The sequence below is a fragment of the Zalophus californianus genome, chromosome 17, assembly GCF_009762305.2.
Source record: "Zalophus californianus isolate mZalCal1 chromosome 17, mZalCal1.pri.v2, whole genome shotgun sequence".
NCBI classification, from domain to species: Eukaryota; Metazoa; Chordata; class Mammalia; order Carnivora; family Otariidae; genus Zalophus; species Zalophus californianus.
In genome coordinates this window covers 51,602,330-51,622,121 of record NC_045611.1, presented here as the reverse complement: position 1 = coordinate 51,622,121, position 19,792 = coordinate 51,602,330, and the positions used below count along the sequence as shown (strand labels likewise).

Genomic DNA, 19,792 nt, shown 5'->3' with positions numbered 1-19,792 from the left:
TTTGATGTCCTTTAGGGAATAAAACCGTGTTGTTAGAGGAAGTTGTTCTGAGTCAACAAACTGGAGCTCACTGCGTGACCTGTGACATCTCCCGGCCCCTCCCCGGGTGACCATGTCTTGGCTGAGCCTTGTCGTGGCCCCAGACCCTCCCGACGAGACAAACGCCCCTTCCATCCCCTCCTGCCATGCTCTGGGAGGCCTCCTCATCTCCCACATCCTATGGGAACCCACCCTGCTCAGAAAAGAGACGAGCATGGCAGAAGCTCAGGGTGGGGACTGCCCTTGATCAGCCCAAACTTTCACGGATCTCAGGTTTACAGGAGTGTGTCTCTCAGATCAGGAGAGCTTCCTAAACGCCGTGATCACTGATCCTGAAGTGCATGTTTCTCAGATTCTTGGGGGGGGCGGAGGTTTTCTGGTGTCCCTGGCGCTGGGGGCTCTTTCCTGGGGGCTAGGGGATGCTGTGGGCAGAGGCCAGGGTCTCTATAGGCTGTAGACGCCCGGGGGTGGAGAGCGGGCATGGGGGGGGGGGGGGGGAGACACAGCTTTTATAGAAAGGGAGGGGCTGCTCTGGGTGTGGGATTCCTTTTTACAGCCACTCCGAAAGATGCCAAGTACCAGCCCCTCAACACGGGGGGAGCTAGAAGAAGAAGACCTTAGACGGTTACATTGACGTAGGAAATTGCCATGTCGTGGGTCAAAATAGGTTGGGTGGCACCTGGGTACTCAGTGGGTTAAGCGTGCGCCTTCGGCTCAGGTCATGAGATGGGATCAGCCCGCGTTGGGCTCCCCGCTCGGCGGGAGCCTGCTTCTACCTCTACCTCTGAGGTACCCCCAGCTTGTGCTCTCTCTCTCACACACACAAATAAATAAATAAAATCTTTTAAAAAAATAGGTTGCATTCCAGCAAATCTGTAATGAGAAAGCAGATTAGTGGTTGCCAGGGGCTGGGGGGCAGGATGGGGTATCTTTGGGGTGATGAAAATGTTCCAGAACTAGAGAATGGTGACAGGTGCACCACACTGGGAATGTACTGAATGCCATTAATGGTGAATTTTATGTGGCTCATATTTTATAATTTTACGAGTAATAAATAATGAGCTGTTACACCCCCTCACCCCAAAATGAGATGAAGTTTGGCAATTTCATGGAGCTCAACCTACATAATTTTTTAATTAATTCATTTTCTTTTTAGAGATTTTCAAATAATCTCCACCCCCAATGTGGGGCTCGAGCCCACAACCTCGAGATCAAGAGTCCCACACTCCACCGACTGAGCCAGCCAGGCACCCCCAACCTAACACAATTATAGAAACCTGAAAGGGTAAATGAATGGGGAAGCAAGTCCCTTTTGAACAATGGATATTATTATGTGATATTTGATGCACGGGAGAGAGTGTAGGTAACATCCGTGTAAGTTGTAAAGTACAACAATCAAACGAGCATCTGTAAAACCACCATCCTTCTTAGAATCTTTGAATATCAACATCAAGGGTCAGTAAACTTTTTCAGTAAAAGAACAAGGAGTAAATATTTTAGTTTTTGCTGGCCAAGAGGTCACTCGTGGTCTCTGTCACAGCTACTCAGTCTGCCTTGGTGGAATGAAAGTAGCCACAGACTGAATGGCCACAGGCTGTGTGCCAATAAAACTTTATTTACAAAACCAGGCAGTGGGCCGGATTTGGCCCCAGGCTGGAGTTTGCTGACCCCTGATCTAGATCAAAGACTCTGAAGTGTGGAAATTACAGACTCGTAGAACACTGGAATCACAAGCTATTAGATCCAAGGGATCCGACAGTGGGAGTCACAGACTATTTGAATCATAGGATTCTAGTATGTCACACTAGAACCTGGCAGTGTTAGACATATGGAGCTCCCGCCGTTGGATGTTATAGAAAGGGAATTTTGTAGATGGTCTGGACATTAGTGAAGGAGTCCTGGCCCTCTGCTGTCCAGTATGGTAGTCGCTGGCCTCAGGAGGCTCCTGGGCACTTGGAATGTGGTGCATCTGAGATGCTGCGAGGAAAATACACCCCAGATTTCAAAAATGGGTAGGAAAAAGCAATGTGAGATCTCTCGATAACTTTTTATATTGATCACCTATTGAAATGATATTTTAAATATATTTGGTTCAATAAAATATATCACCCAAATTCGTGTTATCTGATTCTTTTGGTTGCTCTTTGCTTGTCCCTTGCTTAGCTGCTGGAAAATGTAAGCTCCCATATGTGGCTCACATCGTATTCCTATCAGACAACGCGAAATCTGGAGTAATACGCTCCTGGAGGTCAGAGGTGTGATGCCCGGGGCAGGTCACATGACACGGATGCGGGGGAGGAGGCTCTGACCCAGGCCCTGGGGAGCCTGGTCTGCGGCATAGGTGGGTGGGTTGGTGACAGGGCACTTGGTGGTGGGGAGTGGGGTGGGGCAGGGGGTGGACACAGCCAACCCAGCCAAACCCAATCAGCCACTTCCTTTTCCCACCACTTCCTCTTCAGGACTTGTTGACCCAGCAGATCCCCCAAGCCCCAGATTTGGCAACAGCCTGGCCTGTCAGCCCACTTCCCTCCTGGGCAGGGCTACTCAACACCTCGGAGAAGCCACCCAGATCCCCGCTCACCGGCCTCCAAGTGTTTCTAGAAGACCAGGGAGGCCCAGCTCTTGGAACAGCATCTCCTTCCCAAACCAGAGCAAGGGAAAGACCTCACCGCCTGCAGCCCACTCCCCAAACCAGGAAAGCTAGCGTCTGACCAGGAACAGAGATGGAGAGAGGGGGGTGGGGGGGATGGGGGGGTAGAGGAGGAAGTCAAGAAGGACTTCCTGGAGGAGGCTGCACCCTGAAAGAAGGTAGAATAGGGACAGGGATGATCAGAGCACCTGGGATGATCGGGGCGCCTGGGTGGCTCAGTCAGTAAAGCGTCTGCCTTCGGCTCAGGTCATGATCCCGGGGTCCTGGGATCGAGCCCCGCATCGGGCTCCCTGCTCGGAGGGGAGCCTGCTTCTCCCTCTCCCTCTGCCTGACAGTCCCCCTGCTTGTGTTCTGTCAAATAAATAAATAAAATCTTTAAAAAAAAAAAAAAAAAGAAGGCCAGGGATGATGTTTTAAAAACAGGCCGGCAGCCGGGAAACCAGACAGGAAGCGAGGCAGAGACCCAAGTCTGGGAAGAGGGGGGAGCCTCGACCTGGAAGGGTGTCGGGTGGGAAGAGGGTGGCCTCCAGCCTGGGTCCCAGGCACAGGCTTGGTGACTTCGTGGACATAGGGCTTCCCTGGGATGGGGATATGAGGGGAGGGGAAGGCTTGGGAGAACATGACAAGGTCAGTTTGAGTGAGGTCAGTGGGTGCTGAGGCCACATCCTCAAGAGCTGTGAAGGTATCGGGTGAAGCTGTAAATATGGGCAGCATGATGGAGAGAGAGAACTCCAGAAAGCCAACATTTAAGGGCCGAGGAACAAACTCCGCTGATTGGAGGTGGCAGGGAAGGGTCGTAGAGAGAGGACGCCCCGCTGTGGGAAGAGGGTGGGGAGGGACGTTGGCTGTCTAGCTAGAAGGGACATCCAAGATCACAAGCGGCTTCCGGGATGGTGCCAGGCGCCTCCCTGCCCCGGCCTGAGGCTTAGGTCTCCCCCAAAGACTGTGGGGCCTGAGGATCTGCCCAGGTATCAACATTTACTACCAAAACCACACACAGCCCCTTCTAGAAGCCCAGCAGAGCACCTGTCTTCTGTGCTCAGACAGTGTCTTCATTTTTTTTAAACTTATTTATTTACTTGAGAGAGAGCGCGCGCGCGCACACACGCACACACGCGCGTGCGAGAGTGGGGGAGAGGGGCAGAGGGAGAAGGAGAGAGAGAATCTCAAGCAGACTCCGTGCTGAGCAGGGAGCCCGACGTGGGGCTCGATGCCAGGACCCCAGGATCATGACCCGAGCCAAAATCAAGAGTCTAACGCGCAACCAACTGAGCCACCTAGGGGCCCCCAGACAGTGTCTAAATAAAAGTTGTACCCAGGCAGACACGACCATACTGTAGTAGCAGGATCCAACTACATTTGGCCGTAATCACGCAAGATCCCAGCCCAGCACTGCAGACTGTTGCCTGGGCTCAGACTGCTCTCGCAAAGGAGGACAACGGGGCTATACCCACGTTGTCCACTTTGGAGGCCACCAGCCCTGCGTGGCTCCTGAGCACTTGAAATGGGCCAGTCTGAATTGAGACGTGCTGTGTGTAACATACACACAAGATTTTGGAAAACTTGGGGGCACCTGGGTGGCTCAGTCGGGTAAGCAGCCGACTCTTGATTTCAGCTCAGGTCACGATCTCAGGGTTGAGACTGAGCCCTGAGTCAGGCTCCCCGCTTAGAATGAAGCCTGCTTAAGATTCTCTCTCTCTCTCTCTCTCTCTCTTCCTCTGCCCCCTCCCCCCACTCACTTGCACTCTCTCTAAAATAAATAAATAGATTTGTAAAAGATTTTGAAGACTTAGTATAAAAAAAGTAAAATATCTCATCAATAACTTCACATTGATTACATGTTGAAATAAAAATATTTGGGGGGTGGGGCGCCTGGGGGGCTCAGTCGTTAAGCGTCTGCCTTCGGCTCAGGTCATGATCCCAGGGTCCTGGGATCGAGCCCCGCATCGGGCTCCCTGCTCGGAGGGAAGCCTGCTTCTCCCTCTCCCACTCCCCCTGCTTGTTTTCCTTCTCTCGCTGTCTCTCTCTCTGTCAAATAAATAAATAAAATCTTTTTTAAAAAAATTTGGGGGGCATCCGGGCAGCTCAGTTGGTCAAGCGTCAGGGTTATTTTATCTGTTTCTTTTACATTTTTAAAGTTAATTAATTTATTTAAGTAATCTCCACACCCAATGTAGGGCTCGAACTCACAAGCCCGAGATCAAGAGTCTCACGCTCCACCAAGTCAGCCAGGTGCCCCTGGTTCTCCCTAATTTTTTAGTGTGGCAACTCGTAAATTGAAAACTACCATGCAGCTCACATCATATTTCTGTTGGACGGTGCTGGTCTGTATATTTCTAGCCAATCACACACAAGCACGCACACACAAAACACCAAACAGAAATGTTTTAAAGTCATTTATAAGTGACACAACATTACAATGCTGATTTTTTTTAATTTTCATTATTCAAGTGCTGAAGACTAGTTTTTTCTTAAGATTTTTTTTTAAAGATTTTATTTATTTGACAGAGAGACACAGCGAAAGAGGGAACACAAGCAGGGGGAGCGGGAGAGGGAGAAGCAGGCTTCCCGCGGAGCAGGGAGCCTGAAGCGGGGCTCGATCCCAGGACCCTGGGATCATGACCTGAGCCGAAGGCAGACGCTTAGCGACTGAGCCACCCAGGCGCCCCGAAGATGCATTTATTTATTTTAGAGAGAGAGAGAGTGCATAAGCAGGGGGAGGAGCAGTGGGGGAGGGAGAGAGAGAGACTCTTAGGCGGACTCCATGATGTGTTCAGACAGCCCCTCCTCCCAAAGCGGGGCTCGATCCCAGGACCCTGGGATCATGACCTGAGCTGAAATCAAGACTCGGCTGCTTAACCGACTGAACCACCCAGGCGCCCTCAGACTAGTTTTTTGTTTTTGTTTTTTAAGTCAAAAGGTTCCGGGCGCCTGGGTGGCTCAGTTGGTTGAGCAACTGCCTTCGGCTCAGGTCATGATCCTGGAGTCCCGGGATCGAGTCCCGCATCGGGCTCCCCGCTCAGTGGGGAGTCTGCTTCTCCCTCTGACCCTCTTCCCTCTCGTGCTATCTCTCATTCTCTCTCTCAAATAAATAAATAAAAATATTTTAAAAAATAATTAAAAAAAAAAAAAGTTCCATGATTGATAGAGCATTCCTTGAAAGGGCAGATTTGGAGAGTGGACTCATGGTTGCCAGGGGGTCCAGGACAGGGCTGGGAGGGTGGAGGGACAAGAGGGTGACTGACAAAGGGCATCATCAGGGATCCTAGTGGTGATGAAAATGCCCTGCCCCTCGAGTGTATCAATGTCAACATCCCAGTCCTGATCTTGTAATGTCATTTTGCAAGAGGTTCCCATAGTAAAGCAGGTCAAGGGCACACAAGATCCCTCTGTATCATTACTTACAACTGCACGTGAATCTACAGTGATAGCAAAGTTTCTTTCTTTCTAAAAAAAAAAAAAATTTCTTCTCTTTTTTTTTTTTTGAGAAGTGCACACAAAAAAGCAGTTTACAAAGTAAAAAGTCCAATCTCCCTGTGACCATCTTCCCCCGAGGTGCCCAATCAATGTTTCCGAACCCCTCCCAGCGTGCCTTCCTCAACACCTGCTTTTCACCAGAACCATGTAACATCTTTTTACTTCATGCATTTTCTCAAAACCCAATTAAGTGACACTTTAATTCTCTGCTTGTCTTTAAATCAGCTCACTTAGAAAAGCTTAGCCAGTGAATTTTGCTTTGTCCTTGAAAAGAATACCTTTTGAGAGGCTCCTTTCCCCAGCTCTCTGTAAAACAAATACATCACTATTGTTTAAAGGTTAGATAGTTTCCATTTGTCTGTTTTCTCTGGGTCCAATGTGTTCTATTCACGGGCTCCCCCTGCACCCAGCAGAGACAGACAGGGCGCCCTTTGGGGGTGCTCTGGGGTAATACTGGTTTCTGCTTGTTTTCCAAAGCCCTCGGATGGAAAGAAAAGTTGAGGGTCCCTAGAGGGACCCATTCATCCTGAAAGCGAGGGAGGACCAGTCTGGAAAAAAATGGAAGGGAATGGAGGAGTGTTCACTCAAACATCAGCACCCCACCAAGGGCTGGGGTCAGAGAGGCCAAGAGCGAGGGGACAGGCGGGAAAGGGGGAGCACTGAGCAGATGGTGGCCGGAAGACCCTCCCCTCACACCGCCTGGCTCTTCACAGCTGGGGTGTCCACCGTGGAGAGGGTGAAGGACCTGCTGTCCCTGCCCAGGGACTCCTCGGTCAGCACCTGGCGGAGCGTGGCCGGAAGGGACTTGAGGAAGCGGCTGTGGAATCCCTGGGCTGCCACCACGTAGATGATGGGGTTTATACAGCAGTTGATGTAAGCGAAGGCCACGCACAGGGAGTCCAAACTGGACACGGAGGTGAAGATTTCCGTGTTCTTGGAGAACAAGGCCAGCATCATCCCCGTCACCTGGTAGGGCAGCCAGAAGATGAAGAAGCTCGTCACCACCGCCACCACCACCTTGAGCGTCTTGGTGGAGCGGGTAGCGCTGCGGCTCCAGGTCCGGATCAGGAGGAAGGTGTAACAGATGCTGAGCGTCACCAGCGGCCACAGGAAGCCCACGACCAGCCGCAGGATGGCCACGGCCCTCTCCACCAGGAACCCGTTGGGGCCGTAGTCCACGCCACAGGTCATCCTGAGGGGAAAGTACTCCGTGCTCACCCGGCGGAAAATGAAGGAGGGGATGGTCAGCAGCAGGGCCATGCCCCAGGCCACGCCGCAGGCCACCCAGGCCAGCCACGCCCCTCGGTAGTTCTGGCACCAGATGGGATTAAACACCAGCAGAAAGCGGTCAGCGCTGATGATGGCCAGGAGCAAGATGCTGGCATACATGTTGAGCAGGATGAGAGAGGGCAGGATGCGGCAGGCGGCGCTGCCGAAGGGCCACTGGCCATACTGAATGATGGAGGCAAACAAGATGGGCAGCGCCAGGCAGGACAGGAGATCGGCCACTGCCAGGTTGAGAAACCAGATGGCATTGATGGTCCGCCGGACCTCGTACCCCGTCACCCAGACCACCAGGGTGTTGCCTGGCACTCCCACCAGGAAGACTGTCATGAAGATTACCAGGGCAATCGTGTCGGAAACAGACTTCCGGGGGGCGCTGGGAGACTCATCCACAGACATGTTGGGGTCCAGGGTGGCAGTGCCATAGTCAGGGTACTCCAGGGTGCTATATACAGAGGTCTGGATGGGATCAGAGAGGCAAAAGGGGGATGAGTCTGCAGACAGGTGCCAGGGGCCCGTCGGAGCTCCGTGGCTGGAAGCCCCAGGTTCCTCCCCAGGAAAGTGGGGGTGTTAAGGACTGAGAGGCTGCTAGGGGGCGTCATACCACTTATAAGAGTGGAAAAACCTTTCCATGCTGATGAGTCTCCGGGCCACCCTGTCGCCTCCCCGTGAAGTCCCTGGACATCCCTATGATCCAGCAACCAAATGGTTAAAACCCAGTCCTGCTGCAACGTTGTAGTCACTGTCCATTGTGACTGGCCGGCACACATGACACACTGCTTCTTAGCTCTTTTTAATGTCATCAACAAACTGAGATGATATTACTGGGTAGTTACCCATGGCCACCCACCACCACCATCACCCCCTTTTGCTGCCTCCCACCCACTGAGGCAGCTCCGTGCTCCGTCTGGCAGTGGCTCCCCAGAGAAGGTAGTGGCTCAGCAGGGCCTCACATACTGGGGCACAACATTTAAGTGAGGGGAAAGGGGGAACCAAAGAAACTCAGGGGCGCCTGTGTGGCTCAGTCGTTAAGCGGCTGCCTTCGGCTCAGGTCATGATCTCAGGGTCCTGGATTGAGCCCCGCATCCGGCTCCCTACTCCACGGGGAGTCCGCTTCTCCCTCCCACTCTCCCTCTGTGCTCCCTCTCTCAAATAAATAAATAAAATCTTAGGAAACAAAAACAATGATGGGAACACGTCAAAAGGACACAAGAGCCTGGGAGGGACCCCTAGTCAAAGATGAGCCAGTTTGAGTATATAATGATGATGATGATGATGTTGTGGAATGAAACACATTAATATATAAAGATCTATGAATTCAAAATGATAATAAGAACAAGCAAACCCACTGGTCACCTTTTTTCCAGAAAGGGAACAAATCAAGCCTTTATCCTGCCATTTCGCACAGGGTACATTTCAGGGAAAGCAAGAGTCAATGTGGGAAAGTCTTCCTTTAGAGAAAAATCTAAGAATAATACCTGCAGCTGGAATGACAGAATTCAGGAAATAATGGGTCTGGATGGTGACCATCAACATCTGATAAAACCATTGAGTGAAAGACTGATGGGAACTTTACAACAAACAGGCTGGGCTCGTACCCCAAACCGGCCAATCAACCTCAGCATCCGGAGGAGAGACAAGCGGACATTCTGTTCTATGTGATGTGATGCTTTAGAAAGGACACAGCCCCACCTATGAGTAATTCTTGCAAATGAACAAATGTGAGTCTAATCAAAGTTCTAGATCAAAAACTACCAGTCTTGGTGCACCTGGGTGGCTCAGTCGGTTGAGCATCTGACTCTTGGTATTGGCTCAGGTGGTGATCCCAGGGTCATGGCATCAAGCCCCTTGTTGGGCTCTGTGCTGGGCTTGGAGCCTGCTTGAGATTCTCTCTCTCCCTCTGCCCCTCCCCACACTCTCGTGCGCTTGCTCTCTCTTCAAAATGAAACAAAACAAAACAGAACTACCAGTCCACAGGAAAAGCGGGGGAGAGACGAACATGATAAAAAACACCACAGGGACAAAATCAGACCACAGACTCTACAGGACGAATGGTTTGTTTACTCCCACAAATAAATGGCATTGTTAAAAAAAAAAAAAGAAAGAAAGAAAGAAAGAAAGAAAAGAAGGAAAGGAAATTGTCATTGATTAAAAGAGATTTAGGGGCATATCAAACAAAGGTAATACAGAGACCTCATTTGGATCCTGATTGGAAGAATCAACTGCAAAATCAGACATTTTTGAGAATCTGGGACACTCAAAAATGGAGTGGGTATTTGACAACAGTAAGGAATCGGTGCTAATTTTATTGAGGATGATGTGGTTTTGTGTTTATGTTTTTAAAAAAGGATAAAGATACATAGCCGGTAAAACAGGATGCCTTGGATTTGCTTTAAAACACTCCAGCAATGGAGCGCACCTGGCTGGCTCAGTCGGTATGGCATGCAATGCTTGATCTTGAGGTTGTAAGCTTAAGCCCCAGGATGGGTGTAGAGATTACTTTAAAAAAATTTTTAAAGCCTTTTTCTTTTTTAGAGAAAGAGTGTGCACACATGCATGCATGTGAGCAGGAGGTGGGGGGGGAGGGGCAGAGGGAGAGAGAGAAGCCCAAGCAGGCTGCACACCCAGCCCGGAGCCCTACATGGGGCTCTATCTCACGACCCTGTGATTATGACCTGAGCCGAAATCAAGAGTCCAACGCTTAACTGACTGAGCCACCCAGGCATGCCACCCCCCCTCAAATTTAAAGATCTTAAAAAAAAAAAAAAAAAAATTTTTTTTTTTTTTTTTTTTTCAGAAAAACACTCCAGCAAAAGAAATCGCTGGGAGGCAGGAGGCAGGAGGCAGGAAGGGAGGGGAGGACAGTGGGTGATTAAGAACAGCAAAACATATAACTGTTGAAGCGGGGTCACGGGTACACTAGGGTTCACAGTATCATTCTCTCTACTTCTGTGCGTTTGAAAATTTCCAAAATAAGACAAAATAAAGAGTAGAGGGGTCCTGAGCACTTCTTCCCAAACTGAGCTGCTGGGGATACCATGACCCCCTAAGAAAGAAAGTGTCTATGAGTCGCGGTTGAGCTGGAGAGAGCCTTATAGGCAAATCCGTGCCCCAGAGGCACCAGACACAGCAGGAAAATCCCCCTGGAATGATTGTACAGAAGCATCCAGGATTTAGACAGCACTTATCATGTGCCAGACATAGCATTAGCTCTTCCGATCCTGGCCACGCCCCCTAAAAGTCCGTGCTACTAATGCGCCCATTTTCTTGATGAGGGCGCGGAGGCACAGGAAAGTAAAGTAGCCTGTTCTAGGTCATGTGGTTAGGAATTCAAACCTATATAGGCTAGCATGCAAACCCCGGGCAGGCTGCCCCTGACCATTTCCAAGAGGGGCCGTGGATGGAGGAAGAAACTTCAATGATGAGCTCCATGGCCCTTGGAGCTAGCCCATCCCCGAAGGCCACTTTGTCACCAACCCAGGGAAAGGAGACAGAGAGGAAGAGACGTGGTTGTTACAGAAATCTCCAGAGCTGGACATTTAGCGCACCTGGATTGGCAGGCTTTGGTTCATACCCCCCGAAACACCCACCTTGTGGATTATATAAGATGACCACTGTTCGGGTACCCAGCCAGCCGAGTGCCTGGCACTCAGTATCGGGACAAGAAAGGGCAGCCAATATGACCATTATTTCTTGATGTTATGATGATCGAGGAGCTCAGATCCTTCCCTGAACCACTCTTTTTTATTTCTCAGTCCCTTTACGTTGCCAGAAGGCGGGCCAGGCTGGTGGCCCTGGGGTCCTTGCTGGGGGACCTATATCAGGGATTACATCATTATTCATAGGGAAAGTGTCAATGTCAGCTGAGACGGGGATGAGCAGGCTTTGGTAGGTCCACGCCATAAAATAGGATTCAGCCATAAAAAGGAACGAGGTGAGCCACGATGCATGTTTCTTCTGGGAGTGATGATGATGTTCTGGAAACAGAGCTCAGGGTTGCATGACGTAGCTAATGTACTATAAACACCACTGCGCTGCACACTTTAAAATGGTGAATTAATTTTATGTTATGTGAATTTTACTTAATTAAAAAAAAAAAACACGCCAGTGTCATGAAGCCAAGGGAAGGGTGAGGGATTGTTCCTTGTGAACGGGGACCACACAGGCAGGAGAAGCAAATGCCATGTGACACGCTGGGCTGGAGCCCAGAGCAGGGAAAACCCATTTGCCGCAAAGGGCGTATTTGAACAACTGAGCAAGTTTGCTCAATCTGTAGCCCAGACAATAATATTGCACCAAATGTTACATTTCCCAACAACGATAACTGTGCTCTGCTCATGTTGTCATGTCGGGGATGGTAATTGTTCTTGAGAAGTGAACACTAAGGTATTTGAGGGCCAAAGGGCATGATGCCTACCACTTACTCTCAAATTGTTCAGAAAAGAAGATGATAGATATATAGATCGATAGATTAGTGATTAATGATAGATGGGTGTTTCGGGGGATATGAACCAGATAGATAGATAGATAGACAAATGATTGACTGATAAAGCAAATTTGGAGAATCTGGGTAAAGACTATACTATATGGGAGTTCTTTGTATTATTCTTGTAATTTTTCTGTAAGTGTGAAATTTTTTCAAAAGAGAAAGTTCAAATTGTTGAAATATTTCTATTGGTAAATAGCCCCCGCTGGGAGCCTTACCCCTACCATCCCCCACCCCCACCCGCCCTGCCCCCAGCACCCTGGCTTCTTCCCATTTTCTTCTGGGACCCACCCACCCCCATCCCTCCACTCCCCCACCCCAATCCCCATGCTCCAGTTACTAAAGGGTGAATGCCAGGCACAGAAGGAGGCCCTAGACCACCCCCCTTTCCCGCACCCTCCCCACCCCACCCCACCCCGCCCCCTGCACCTTAGGGTCTGCTCAGTATTGTGTGTCTGCCCTGGGCCCCTAACATGAAGCTTTTGCCCGAGTGACTCAGACTCCAAAGGCGAGCATCCGTCCCCACACCCTGTTCTCATGCTCCCTACTCCTCCCATCAGCTGACAAAGCTCCTTCCTGGCATGAGCTCATGGGGCCCTTTTCCCTTCCCTGACTTCATGAGGGCAGGAAAAAAAAATGCTGATTCTAACACCTTGCAGCTTTCAGGATCCTCCCAGTGCAAGTGGCTTGAAAAATTTCATCCTTGCAGCGTCCCTACAAAGATGGGAAATAACCGGAGTGTCCAGCACGAGGTGACTGGCTAAATGACTGATGACACATGCAGAACAACAGAACGCTATGCAACTACCTGAAAGAATGAGGTGTCGATGCACTGATGTGGAAAGAGCTCCAAGATCTAGGGGGACAGCTAGAAAGCAATGACCAGGGGCGCCTGGCTGGCTTAGTGGGTGGAGCGTGCAACTCCTGATCTTGGGGGTTGTGGGTTCGAGCCCCACTTTGGCGTAGAGAGTACTTAAAAACAAAAGAATGTATTTTTAAAATAAAATCTTAAAAAAATAATAAGAAAAAGCAAGGACCAGATGGTGCATAAAGCAGGCAACCTGCAAAAGAAGACTCTCTCTCTCTCTCTTCCTCTCCCTCCTTCCCTCCTGTATGTGTATCTCTCTCTCCAGAGCAGCTCTAGAGGAAGACAGAGGAAGCCTGTACCAGTGGTTGGCCCCAGGAGGGGGGGGAAGGGAGGGAGAAAGGAGGGGGCGCTGGGCAGTGGGGCGGGGGGGGGCAGGCAATGGAAGGAAGCATTTCACCGTATATATTTTTGTTCCTCTTGTATGAGGAACCATACCAGTGAGTGCACTGCCCATTCCAAGAAACAGACATTGTATAGCAAATATAAAAGAATTTGTGGTTCCACAATTCTAGGCAGAAATCTTCACGGCACTAATGTGAAGTGATTACAGCTGGGGGGCCCTGACGCACCTGGCACCTGCCCGCGGGGAGGTGCGGTCTACAAGGAGGGACGAAGGAACCCCCAAGCAGTGAGGACTGTTTGATGGAGGGCACAGCCCGGTGCGGGGTGTGGACGGGCTGCAGCCCCATGCGACAGAGCTTTCTGCACCTGTCCTTGGTGGTGGCCACCAGCTACATGTGGCTGCTGGGTGAGGGAAAGGTGGCCGACATGTCTGAGGACCTGCATTTTTAATTTGGGCAGTTTAATTAAATTTCAATAACCACACGTGGCTGGTGGCTGCCCAATCAGACAAGGCAGGCCTGGGGCTATGAAGGGACCAGACACTGTTCTAAGCCCTTCCCAGGTGTTAGTTCATTAATTAACTAATAACAGTATTTAAGTCCCCAACAACCAGAAGCGTGGGATACTATTGCTCCTAACTTCACAGGCCTGGGTTTTTTTCCCCCAGGATTTTATTTTTAAGTAACCTCTACCCCCAGGGTGGGGCTCGAACCCACGACCCCGCAATCAAAAGCCACACACTCTACCAACTGAGCCACCCAGGCGCCCGTCATGGGCCCATTTTAAGAGCCCTTGTCTATTGTGCGCAGGAAGGGCTCCAGAGCAGGATCTGGGAAGAAGAGGAGAGTGAAACTGTCCAGGTGAGGTGAGCGACAAGGTGGTGGCCCTGAGGAGACATGCACGGATCAGAGAACAGGGTGGAGAGGACACGGTATTTACAAGAAAAGCAGTCACCTTTGTCAAGCTCTGTTCTCAGCCCTTTGCCTGTATTAGCTCATTGAATCCACGGAACAACCCTCGCAGAGTTGTTCCTATTGCAACCTCCGTTTCACAGATGGGAAAACTGAGGCTCCTCTTAGAGTTTAAGGGAGCTTCCCGGGTCCTCCCCGCAGGTAGCAAGTGGCAGAGGTAGGAGAGAACTTCTGAGAGCTCCAGCCCTCTCTTGAGTGGCTACCAGGTCTACAGTACTGTGGGGGTGGGGGGAGAATGCATCCAAAGCCAAAGCCACAGGTGAGAGCCAGGGAATGTGCAACCCACCAGAAAATGAAAGAAGGTCAGCGTGGCCGGCAGGTGGCCAAGACGAGGTTGGAAGATCCACCCACGCCATGTTCATGTTCAAGAATTTTTATCTTATCCTTGGGTCATGGGGAGCCATGGGCAGTGTTTGAGCTGCAGAGGCGCTAGGTTAGTTTCAGTTTAGAAAGATCCCTCTGGTCGCTGAGAGCAGGTGAGATGAGAGGCAGCAGGACCAGAGAGCAGCTGAGGAGGAGCTCCGGGCCACTGAAGATGGGAGCATAGATGGGGCGTTAGGGGGTCACGGCCGAGAGGAGGAAGCCAAGTAGAAGAATTTGAAAGCACCGAGGAGAGGCATGACGGCGACACAGTCATGCAGCTGGTGCGCTGTAAACTCTGCCCCAGGCCCTAGCCTCCCTCACCCGGCTTCCGGCAGGGGATCCTTCCATCCCTCCCGGTCCTTCCAGTAAGAGAAGTCCTGCCAACCGTGCCCCCCTTAAAGTGGAAAGAACAGGTCCCCTTAGGGATGCTGTCAGAGTCAGTAAATACAGGAGGCAAGGTGTGCTTCCCAAGGCCTCGGACATCCTCCTCCCCATTCTTACAAGCACACACATCTTTATTTTTTTTTATTTTTTTTTTAAGATTTTAGTTATTTATTTGAGAGAGAGAGAGAGTGAGAGATAGAAAGCACGAGAGGGAAGAGGGTCAGAGGGAGAGGCCGACTCCCCGCTGAGCAGGAAGCCCCATGTGGGACTCGATCCCGGGACTCCAGGATCATGACCTGAGCCGAAGGCAGTCGCTTAACCAACTGAGCCACCCAGGCGCCCAGCACACACATCTTTAAATAATCCACCCACAGAACCACATGGAGCCACAGAGGTTACATCCTTGGAGAAATGGGATATGAGAGTGAGGGGGGGCATCTTGACTCCCATCGATTTTCTTGAATTGCATGACCTCTGTGACCCCACAACACGCACAGTTTTTAAACCCCGCGAAAAACACAAGCCTCCAGGTCCTTGGAGGATGCAGTGAACTGCCTTGCAGGTTGGCAAAAAAAAAGAAAGTTTCATGGGCCGGTGAGGGTGCGGGCGGACACTCTCGTGCTCTGTAGGTGGGAAATATAAGCTGGTATAACTCGTGGCAAGATCTGTTAAAAGAAAAATTGCCCGTGGACTCAGCCTTTGCAGTTCTGGAAACCCAGACTTGGGCCAAAGATGTAACTTTGGTTTTAAAGGCAAAATATGGGAAACAACCAAGATCCGCCATTGAGAGTGGATGGACCAGCCCAGTAGACTATTATACAGTGGATAAAAAGAAAGAAGGAATTCCCTTGAAATACACAAGGATGACAACAGTATCTTCCCCATAGATGTAAATGCAAAGAGCATAGCACAGGGTCTGGCATGCAGTAAGCGCTCAATAAATACTGGTTAATGATACTCTACATTAGTCATGACAAAAAAAAAAAAAAAGCAAGATGCAGGCTAATGTGTAGAATGTACTTCTATTTGCCTGGGGGAGAAAGGACAGACACATCCCATGCATTGAGCACCAACTGTATGCCCCATAAGAGCTTTCCGTGTATTACTTAGTTCTCTCGATGAGCCTATGATATAGGTTCTAATTCTGTAAGATTGTGATCCCCATCTTCAAGGTCAAGAGAAGGAAGCCCAGATAAGATAAATCCTTTTCTAGGCTTCCTGTGACACAGGAGAAGCAGAATTTGAAGCTTATTTCAATTTGACCCCCTTGCCAGACTACCCCCTACTTCATTCCCTGCACCTCTGCCCTTGAGCACCTGTCGACTGATTCTGGAAGGATCCAACACACACTGATGCCTACAGTTGCCTTTGAGGGCCGTGACAAGGAGTCCGAGGCGCTGGGCTGGGCAAGGGAGAGGGACTCTTCCCTGAATACCCTTTGGTATTTGGGACCATGTTATGGAAAGGAAAAGAAGGTGAAGCCAAGAGTTGGTTTCTCAAAGTCCAGCTGGTCCTGGTCAGGTCTCAAAAGTGGAATGAGGCAATGTCAAGCCCCTCCCTGGTCAGCTAATGTGTCCTCCATTTCCCCTTTCACCCAGATGAAGCAAGACAAGAACGTCTAGCGCGGCAGGTACCAAATCATAGCCCTGCCTCTCTCGGACCTAGCCTTGGGGGCACAGGTGTGCGTGAGGTGGGGAAGGGGGGCCCTCCCTGGGCCTGGAGACAGTCTCCCTCTGACACCGACAGAATCCATGAGACCGGCTGGGCCAACCACGAACCACTGAAGGACCCGGACCATCTCTGCTCCTGCCTGGGCCTCAGTTTCCCTGTCTCTACAATTCAGAACGTCTGAAAGTCAGGGTGGATTGCTTTCTTCCAAGCCAGCTCTTTGCAGCCTCCCAGTCTTCGCTCCTGCTGTTCCCACTGCCTGAAACACGTCTCGTGGATCCCTCCACGTGAGGACGGGTGTCATCTAATCAGACCCAACGCACGGGTTTCCTGCCCTGGGGACCTTTCGGATTCCAGCCTAGGGCATCGAGGCAGCTATAATCCTGTGACAATCTTCCTTCTTAGCTGCATCCCAGCCCCGGAGAGTCTGAGATGAGGGTCAGGGGAGCAGGGAGGAGACGGAGGGCAGAGAGGGGAGGGAGAAAGAATACAAAGGGGGGAGGTGGGGGCGGGGAGAGAGCCAGCAAGGAAAGGAGAAGGTGTCCGAGCCCACGATCCCTCTGGGGAACTCACCATGTTCAGGTCTCCCAGGATCCCCACTGATCAAAGGTCCTTCCTGCCCACAGACTGTGGTTTTTAAGCCCCAAGGGAGGGCGCAGATCACAGGGAGGAAATGACCAGTCCTTCCCTTCTGGGGCCCTCATTGGTCTGCACACTGGGCACCCCCATCTGGGGCTGCTTCCGTGGGGAACTCACCCAGAGAGCTCTGAATACCTCCTTCCAGTCAGCGGAGGGAGGCTGGGATTGCAAAACTGAGGAAGTCCCTCACCTGGCGAGGGTGCGATCCAGATAAAAGAGCCCCCTGCCCTGTTCTAGGCTCAGCCCCTCTTTTGGCCTCAGTTTGCCCATTTGGGACCTTCCAGGGCCCCGGGCAGCTGCAGAAAAAGCTCAGAGGTCCAACTGGCTCAAATTCCCCCTGGGGGTTCTGGGGCACAGGGATGGTGAGCCCCAGCCTCCCAGCCAGGTTGCTTGGAGGCCCAGAAAGGCCAAGCAGGTCTGTGGCGGTGGCCCAGCACTCGAGGACTGTTACATCCTCCTGCGTTGGGTTTGGAAGGTGGCAAACCAACCCAGGAATGTATCCTCTCACAGATCTGGAGGCCGGAAGTCTGAAATCGAGGTGACAGCAGGGCTGCGATCCCCACTCCCCAGAGGTGCTAGCAGGGAATCAGTTCCTGCTTCTGCTGGCTTCTGGTGACTGCTAGCATTCCTTGGTTGGTGGCCGTCACTCCAACCTCTGCCTCTGTGGTCACACCTCCGCTCCTACTGTGGGTTGCAAACTCCCGTCTGCCTCTCCCATATAAGGACCCTTGTGATTACATTTAAGATCCCTCTGGGTAATCCAGGATACCCTTAACTGCAAAGTCCCTTTTGCTATATAAGGTCAAGCCATGGGTTCTAGGAATTAGGACATGGACATCATTGGGAACCTTTCTGAGCCTACCTCGGTGAGTGTGGTTGTGATGATGAGCAGAGAGACAGGCTCATTCTTCCTATGTTCTTTTTTCTTAAAGATTTTATTTATTTATTTGACACACACACACACACACACAGAGAGAGAGAGAGAGAGAGAGAGAGAGAGAGAGAGAGAGAGAAAACACAAGCAGGGGGAGGGGCAGAGAGAGAGGGAGAAGCAGATTTCCCGCGGAGCAGGGAGCCCGATGCAGGACTCGGCCCCAGGACCCTGGGATCATGACCTGAGCCGAAGGCAGACACTTAACCAACTGAGCCACCCAGGTACCCCTTTCTGTGCTCTTCGGCAGCTCTGGAATATAGCACCCAGGTCTTTCCTCCACAAATAACATTTTGCTACAGCAGCCTTCAACCTTGTAAATATCTAGCTTTCTTTTCATGGCAAAGGTAATCCATGAGCACTGCAAACATCTGAACAATGCAGAAATGCACTACTCCTACCAAAAAAAAAAATTTTTTTTTTTAAGTGACAAGTCTCCACTCCATCCTTCTGAAACTCCTATGGAGTTTGGAATGTGTTCAGCTATACTTTTACAAGTGTGGTATTTGTGTTTGGGGACGGACACACGGGTGCGCTATGTTTAGAAAGTTTTAGTTGCACTGAATTGAAGCCATGTGTGGGGTCTACATAGACTGAGCAAGGATTTGGAAGGTGGGTTTATGAGGGTTTGGTGCTGGTTGGGAGGAGGTGTTGTTACACACTCTGACCTCAAGGGGGCGCTGGAGCTGGGGGAGGTTCAGAAAGCCAGGTCACACCCCCTTGATGTTTTTTAGGATTTTGGACCAAAGTTGTGTAGTGCCTTAAATTATAGGTTCTTTTTTTTTTTTAAGATTTTATTTATGTATTTGAAAGAGAGAGTGAGCACGAGTTGGGGGGAGAGGCAGAGGCAGAGGGAGCAGACTCCCTGCTGAGCAGGAGCCAGGGCTCGATCCCAGGACCCTGAGATCATGACCTGAGCAGAAGGCAGCCGCTTAACCCACTGAGCCACCCAGGTGCCCCAGATCACGGGTTCTTAACGTTTTCTATGCTTTAGGCCCGAGGTGAAGTTATGAACCTCTCAGATTTTTTTCTTTTTGCAACTTCTTATTTTGATGTAATTTCCAACTTAAATTGGAAGTGGCAAGGAGAGTAAAAGCAACTCCTATATGCCCTTCACCCAGACTCACTCATTGTTGCATTTGCCCCCGGTGCTTCCTTTAGTATGCTCCCACTCTATGCTTCGGGGGGCGGGGGGGCGACAGGTAATCAATCAGGGTTCTCTAGGAAAACAGAACCAACAGGATAGAAAGGGATGCCTGGCTGCCTCAGTTGGTTAAGCACTGACTCTTGATTTCAGCTCAGGTCACAATATCAGGGTCATGGGATCGAGCCCTGCATCAGGGGGTCCGTGCTCAGCGAGGAATCTGCTGGAGATTCTCTCTCTCTCTCTCTCTCTGCTCCTGTCCTCTCTCTTTATTTCTTTTTTTTTTTTTTAATCTTTTATTTATGTATTTGACAGAGAGAGAGACAGCGAGAGAGGGAACACAAGCAGGGGGAGTGAGAGAGGGAGAAGCAGACTTCCGGGGCAGCAGGGAGCCCGATGCCGGGCTCGATCCCAGGACCCTGGGATCATGACCTGAGCCGAAGACAGACGCTTAACCACCGAACCACCCAGGCGCCCCATCTCCTCTCTCTTTCAAATAAATAAATGTAAATAAATAAATAAATAAATAAATAAATAAATAAATAA

At 50.6% G+C, this 19,792-nt stretch overlaps 1 protein-coding gene and 1 non-coding gene across 2 annotated transcripts; both read right to left on the bottom strand.

Moving 5' to 3' along the window:
• Nucleotides 1-5,706: 5,706 nt before the first annotated feature.
• C5AR1 (complement C5a receptor 1) lies at nucleotides 5,707-17,244 on the bottom strand. Its single transcript, XM_027620080.1, has 2 exons — nucleotides 17,106-17,244; nucleotides 5,707-7,909 (listed from the first exon to the last, which is right to left on the bottom strand). The coding sequence occupies exons 1-2, from the start codon at nucleotides 17,106-17,108 to the stop codon at nucleotides 6,857-6,859; spliced, it is 1,056 nt and encodes a 351-aa protein (XP_027475881.1). The 5' UTR covers nucleotides 17,109-17,244; the 3' UTR covers nucleotides 5,707-6,856.
• Nucleotides 13,838-13,910, bottom strand: TRNAK-UUU. Its single transcript has one exon. It is a non-coding gene; the product is annotated as a tRNA-Lys (tRNA).
• Nucleotides 17,245-19,792: the final 2,548 nt, after the last annotated feature.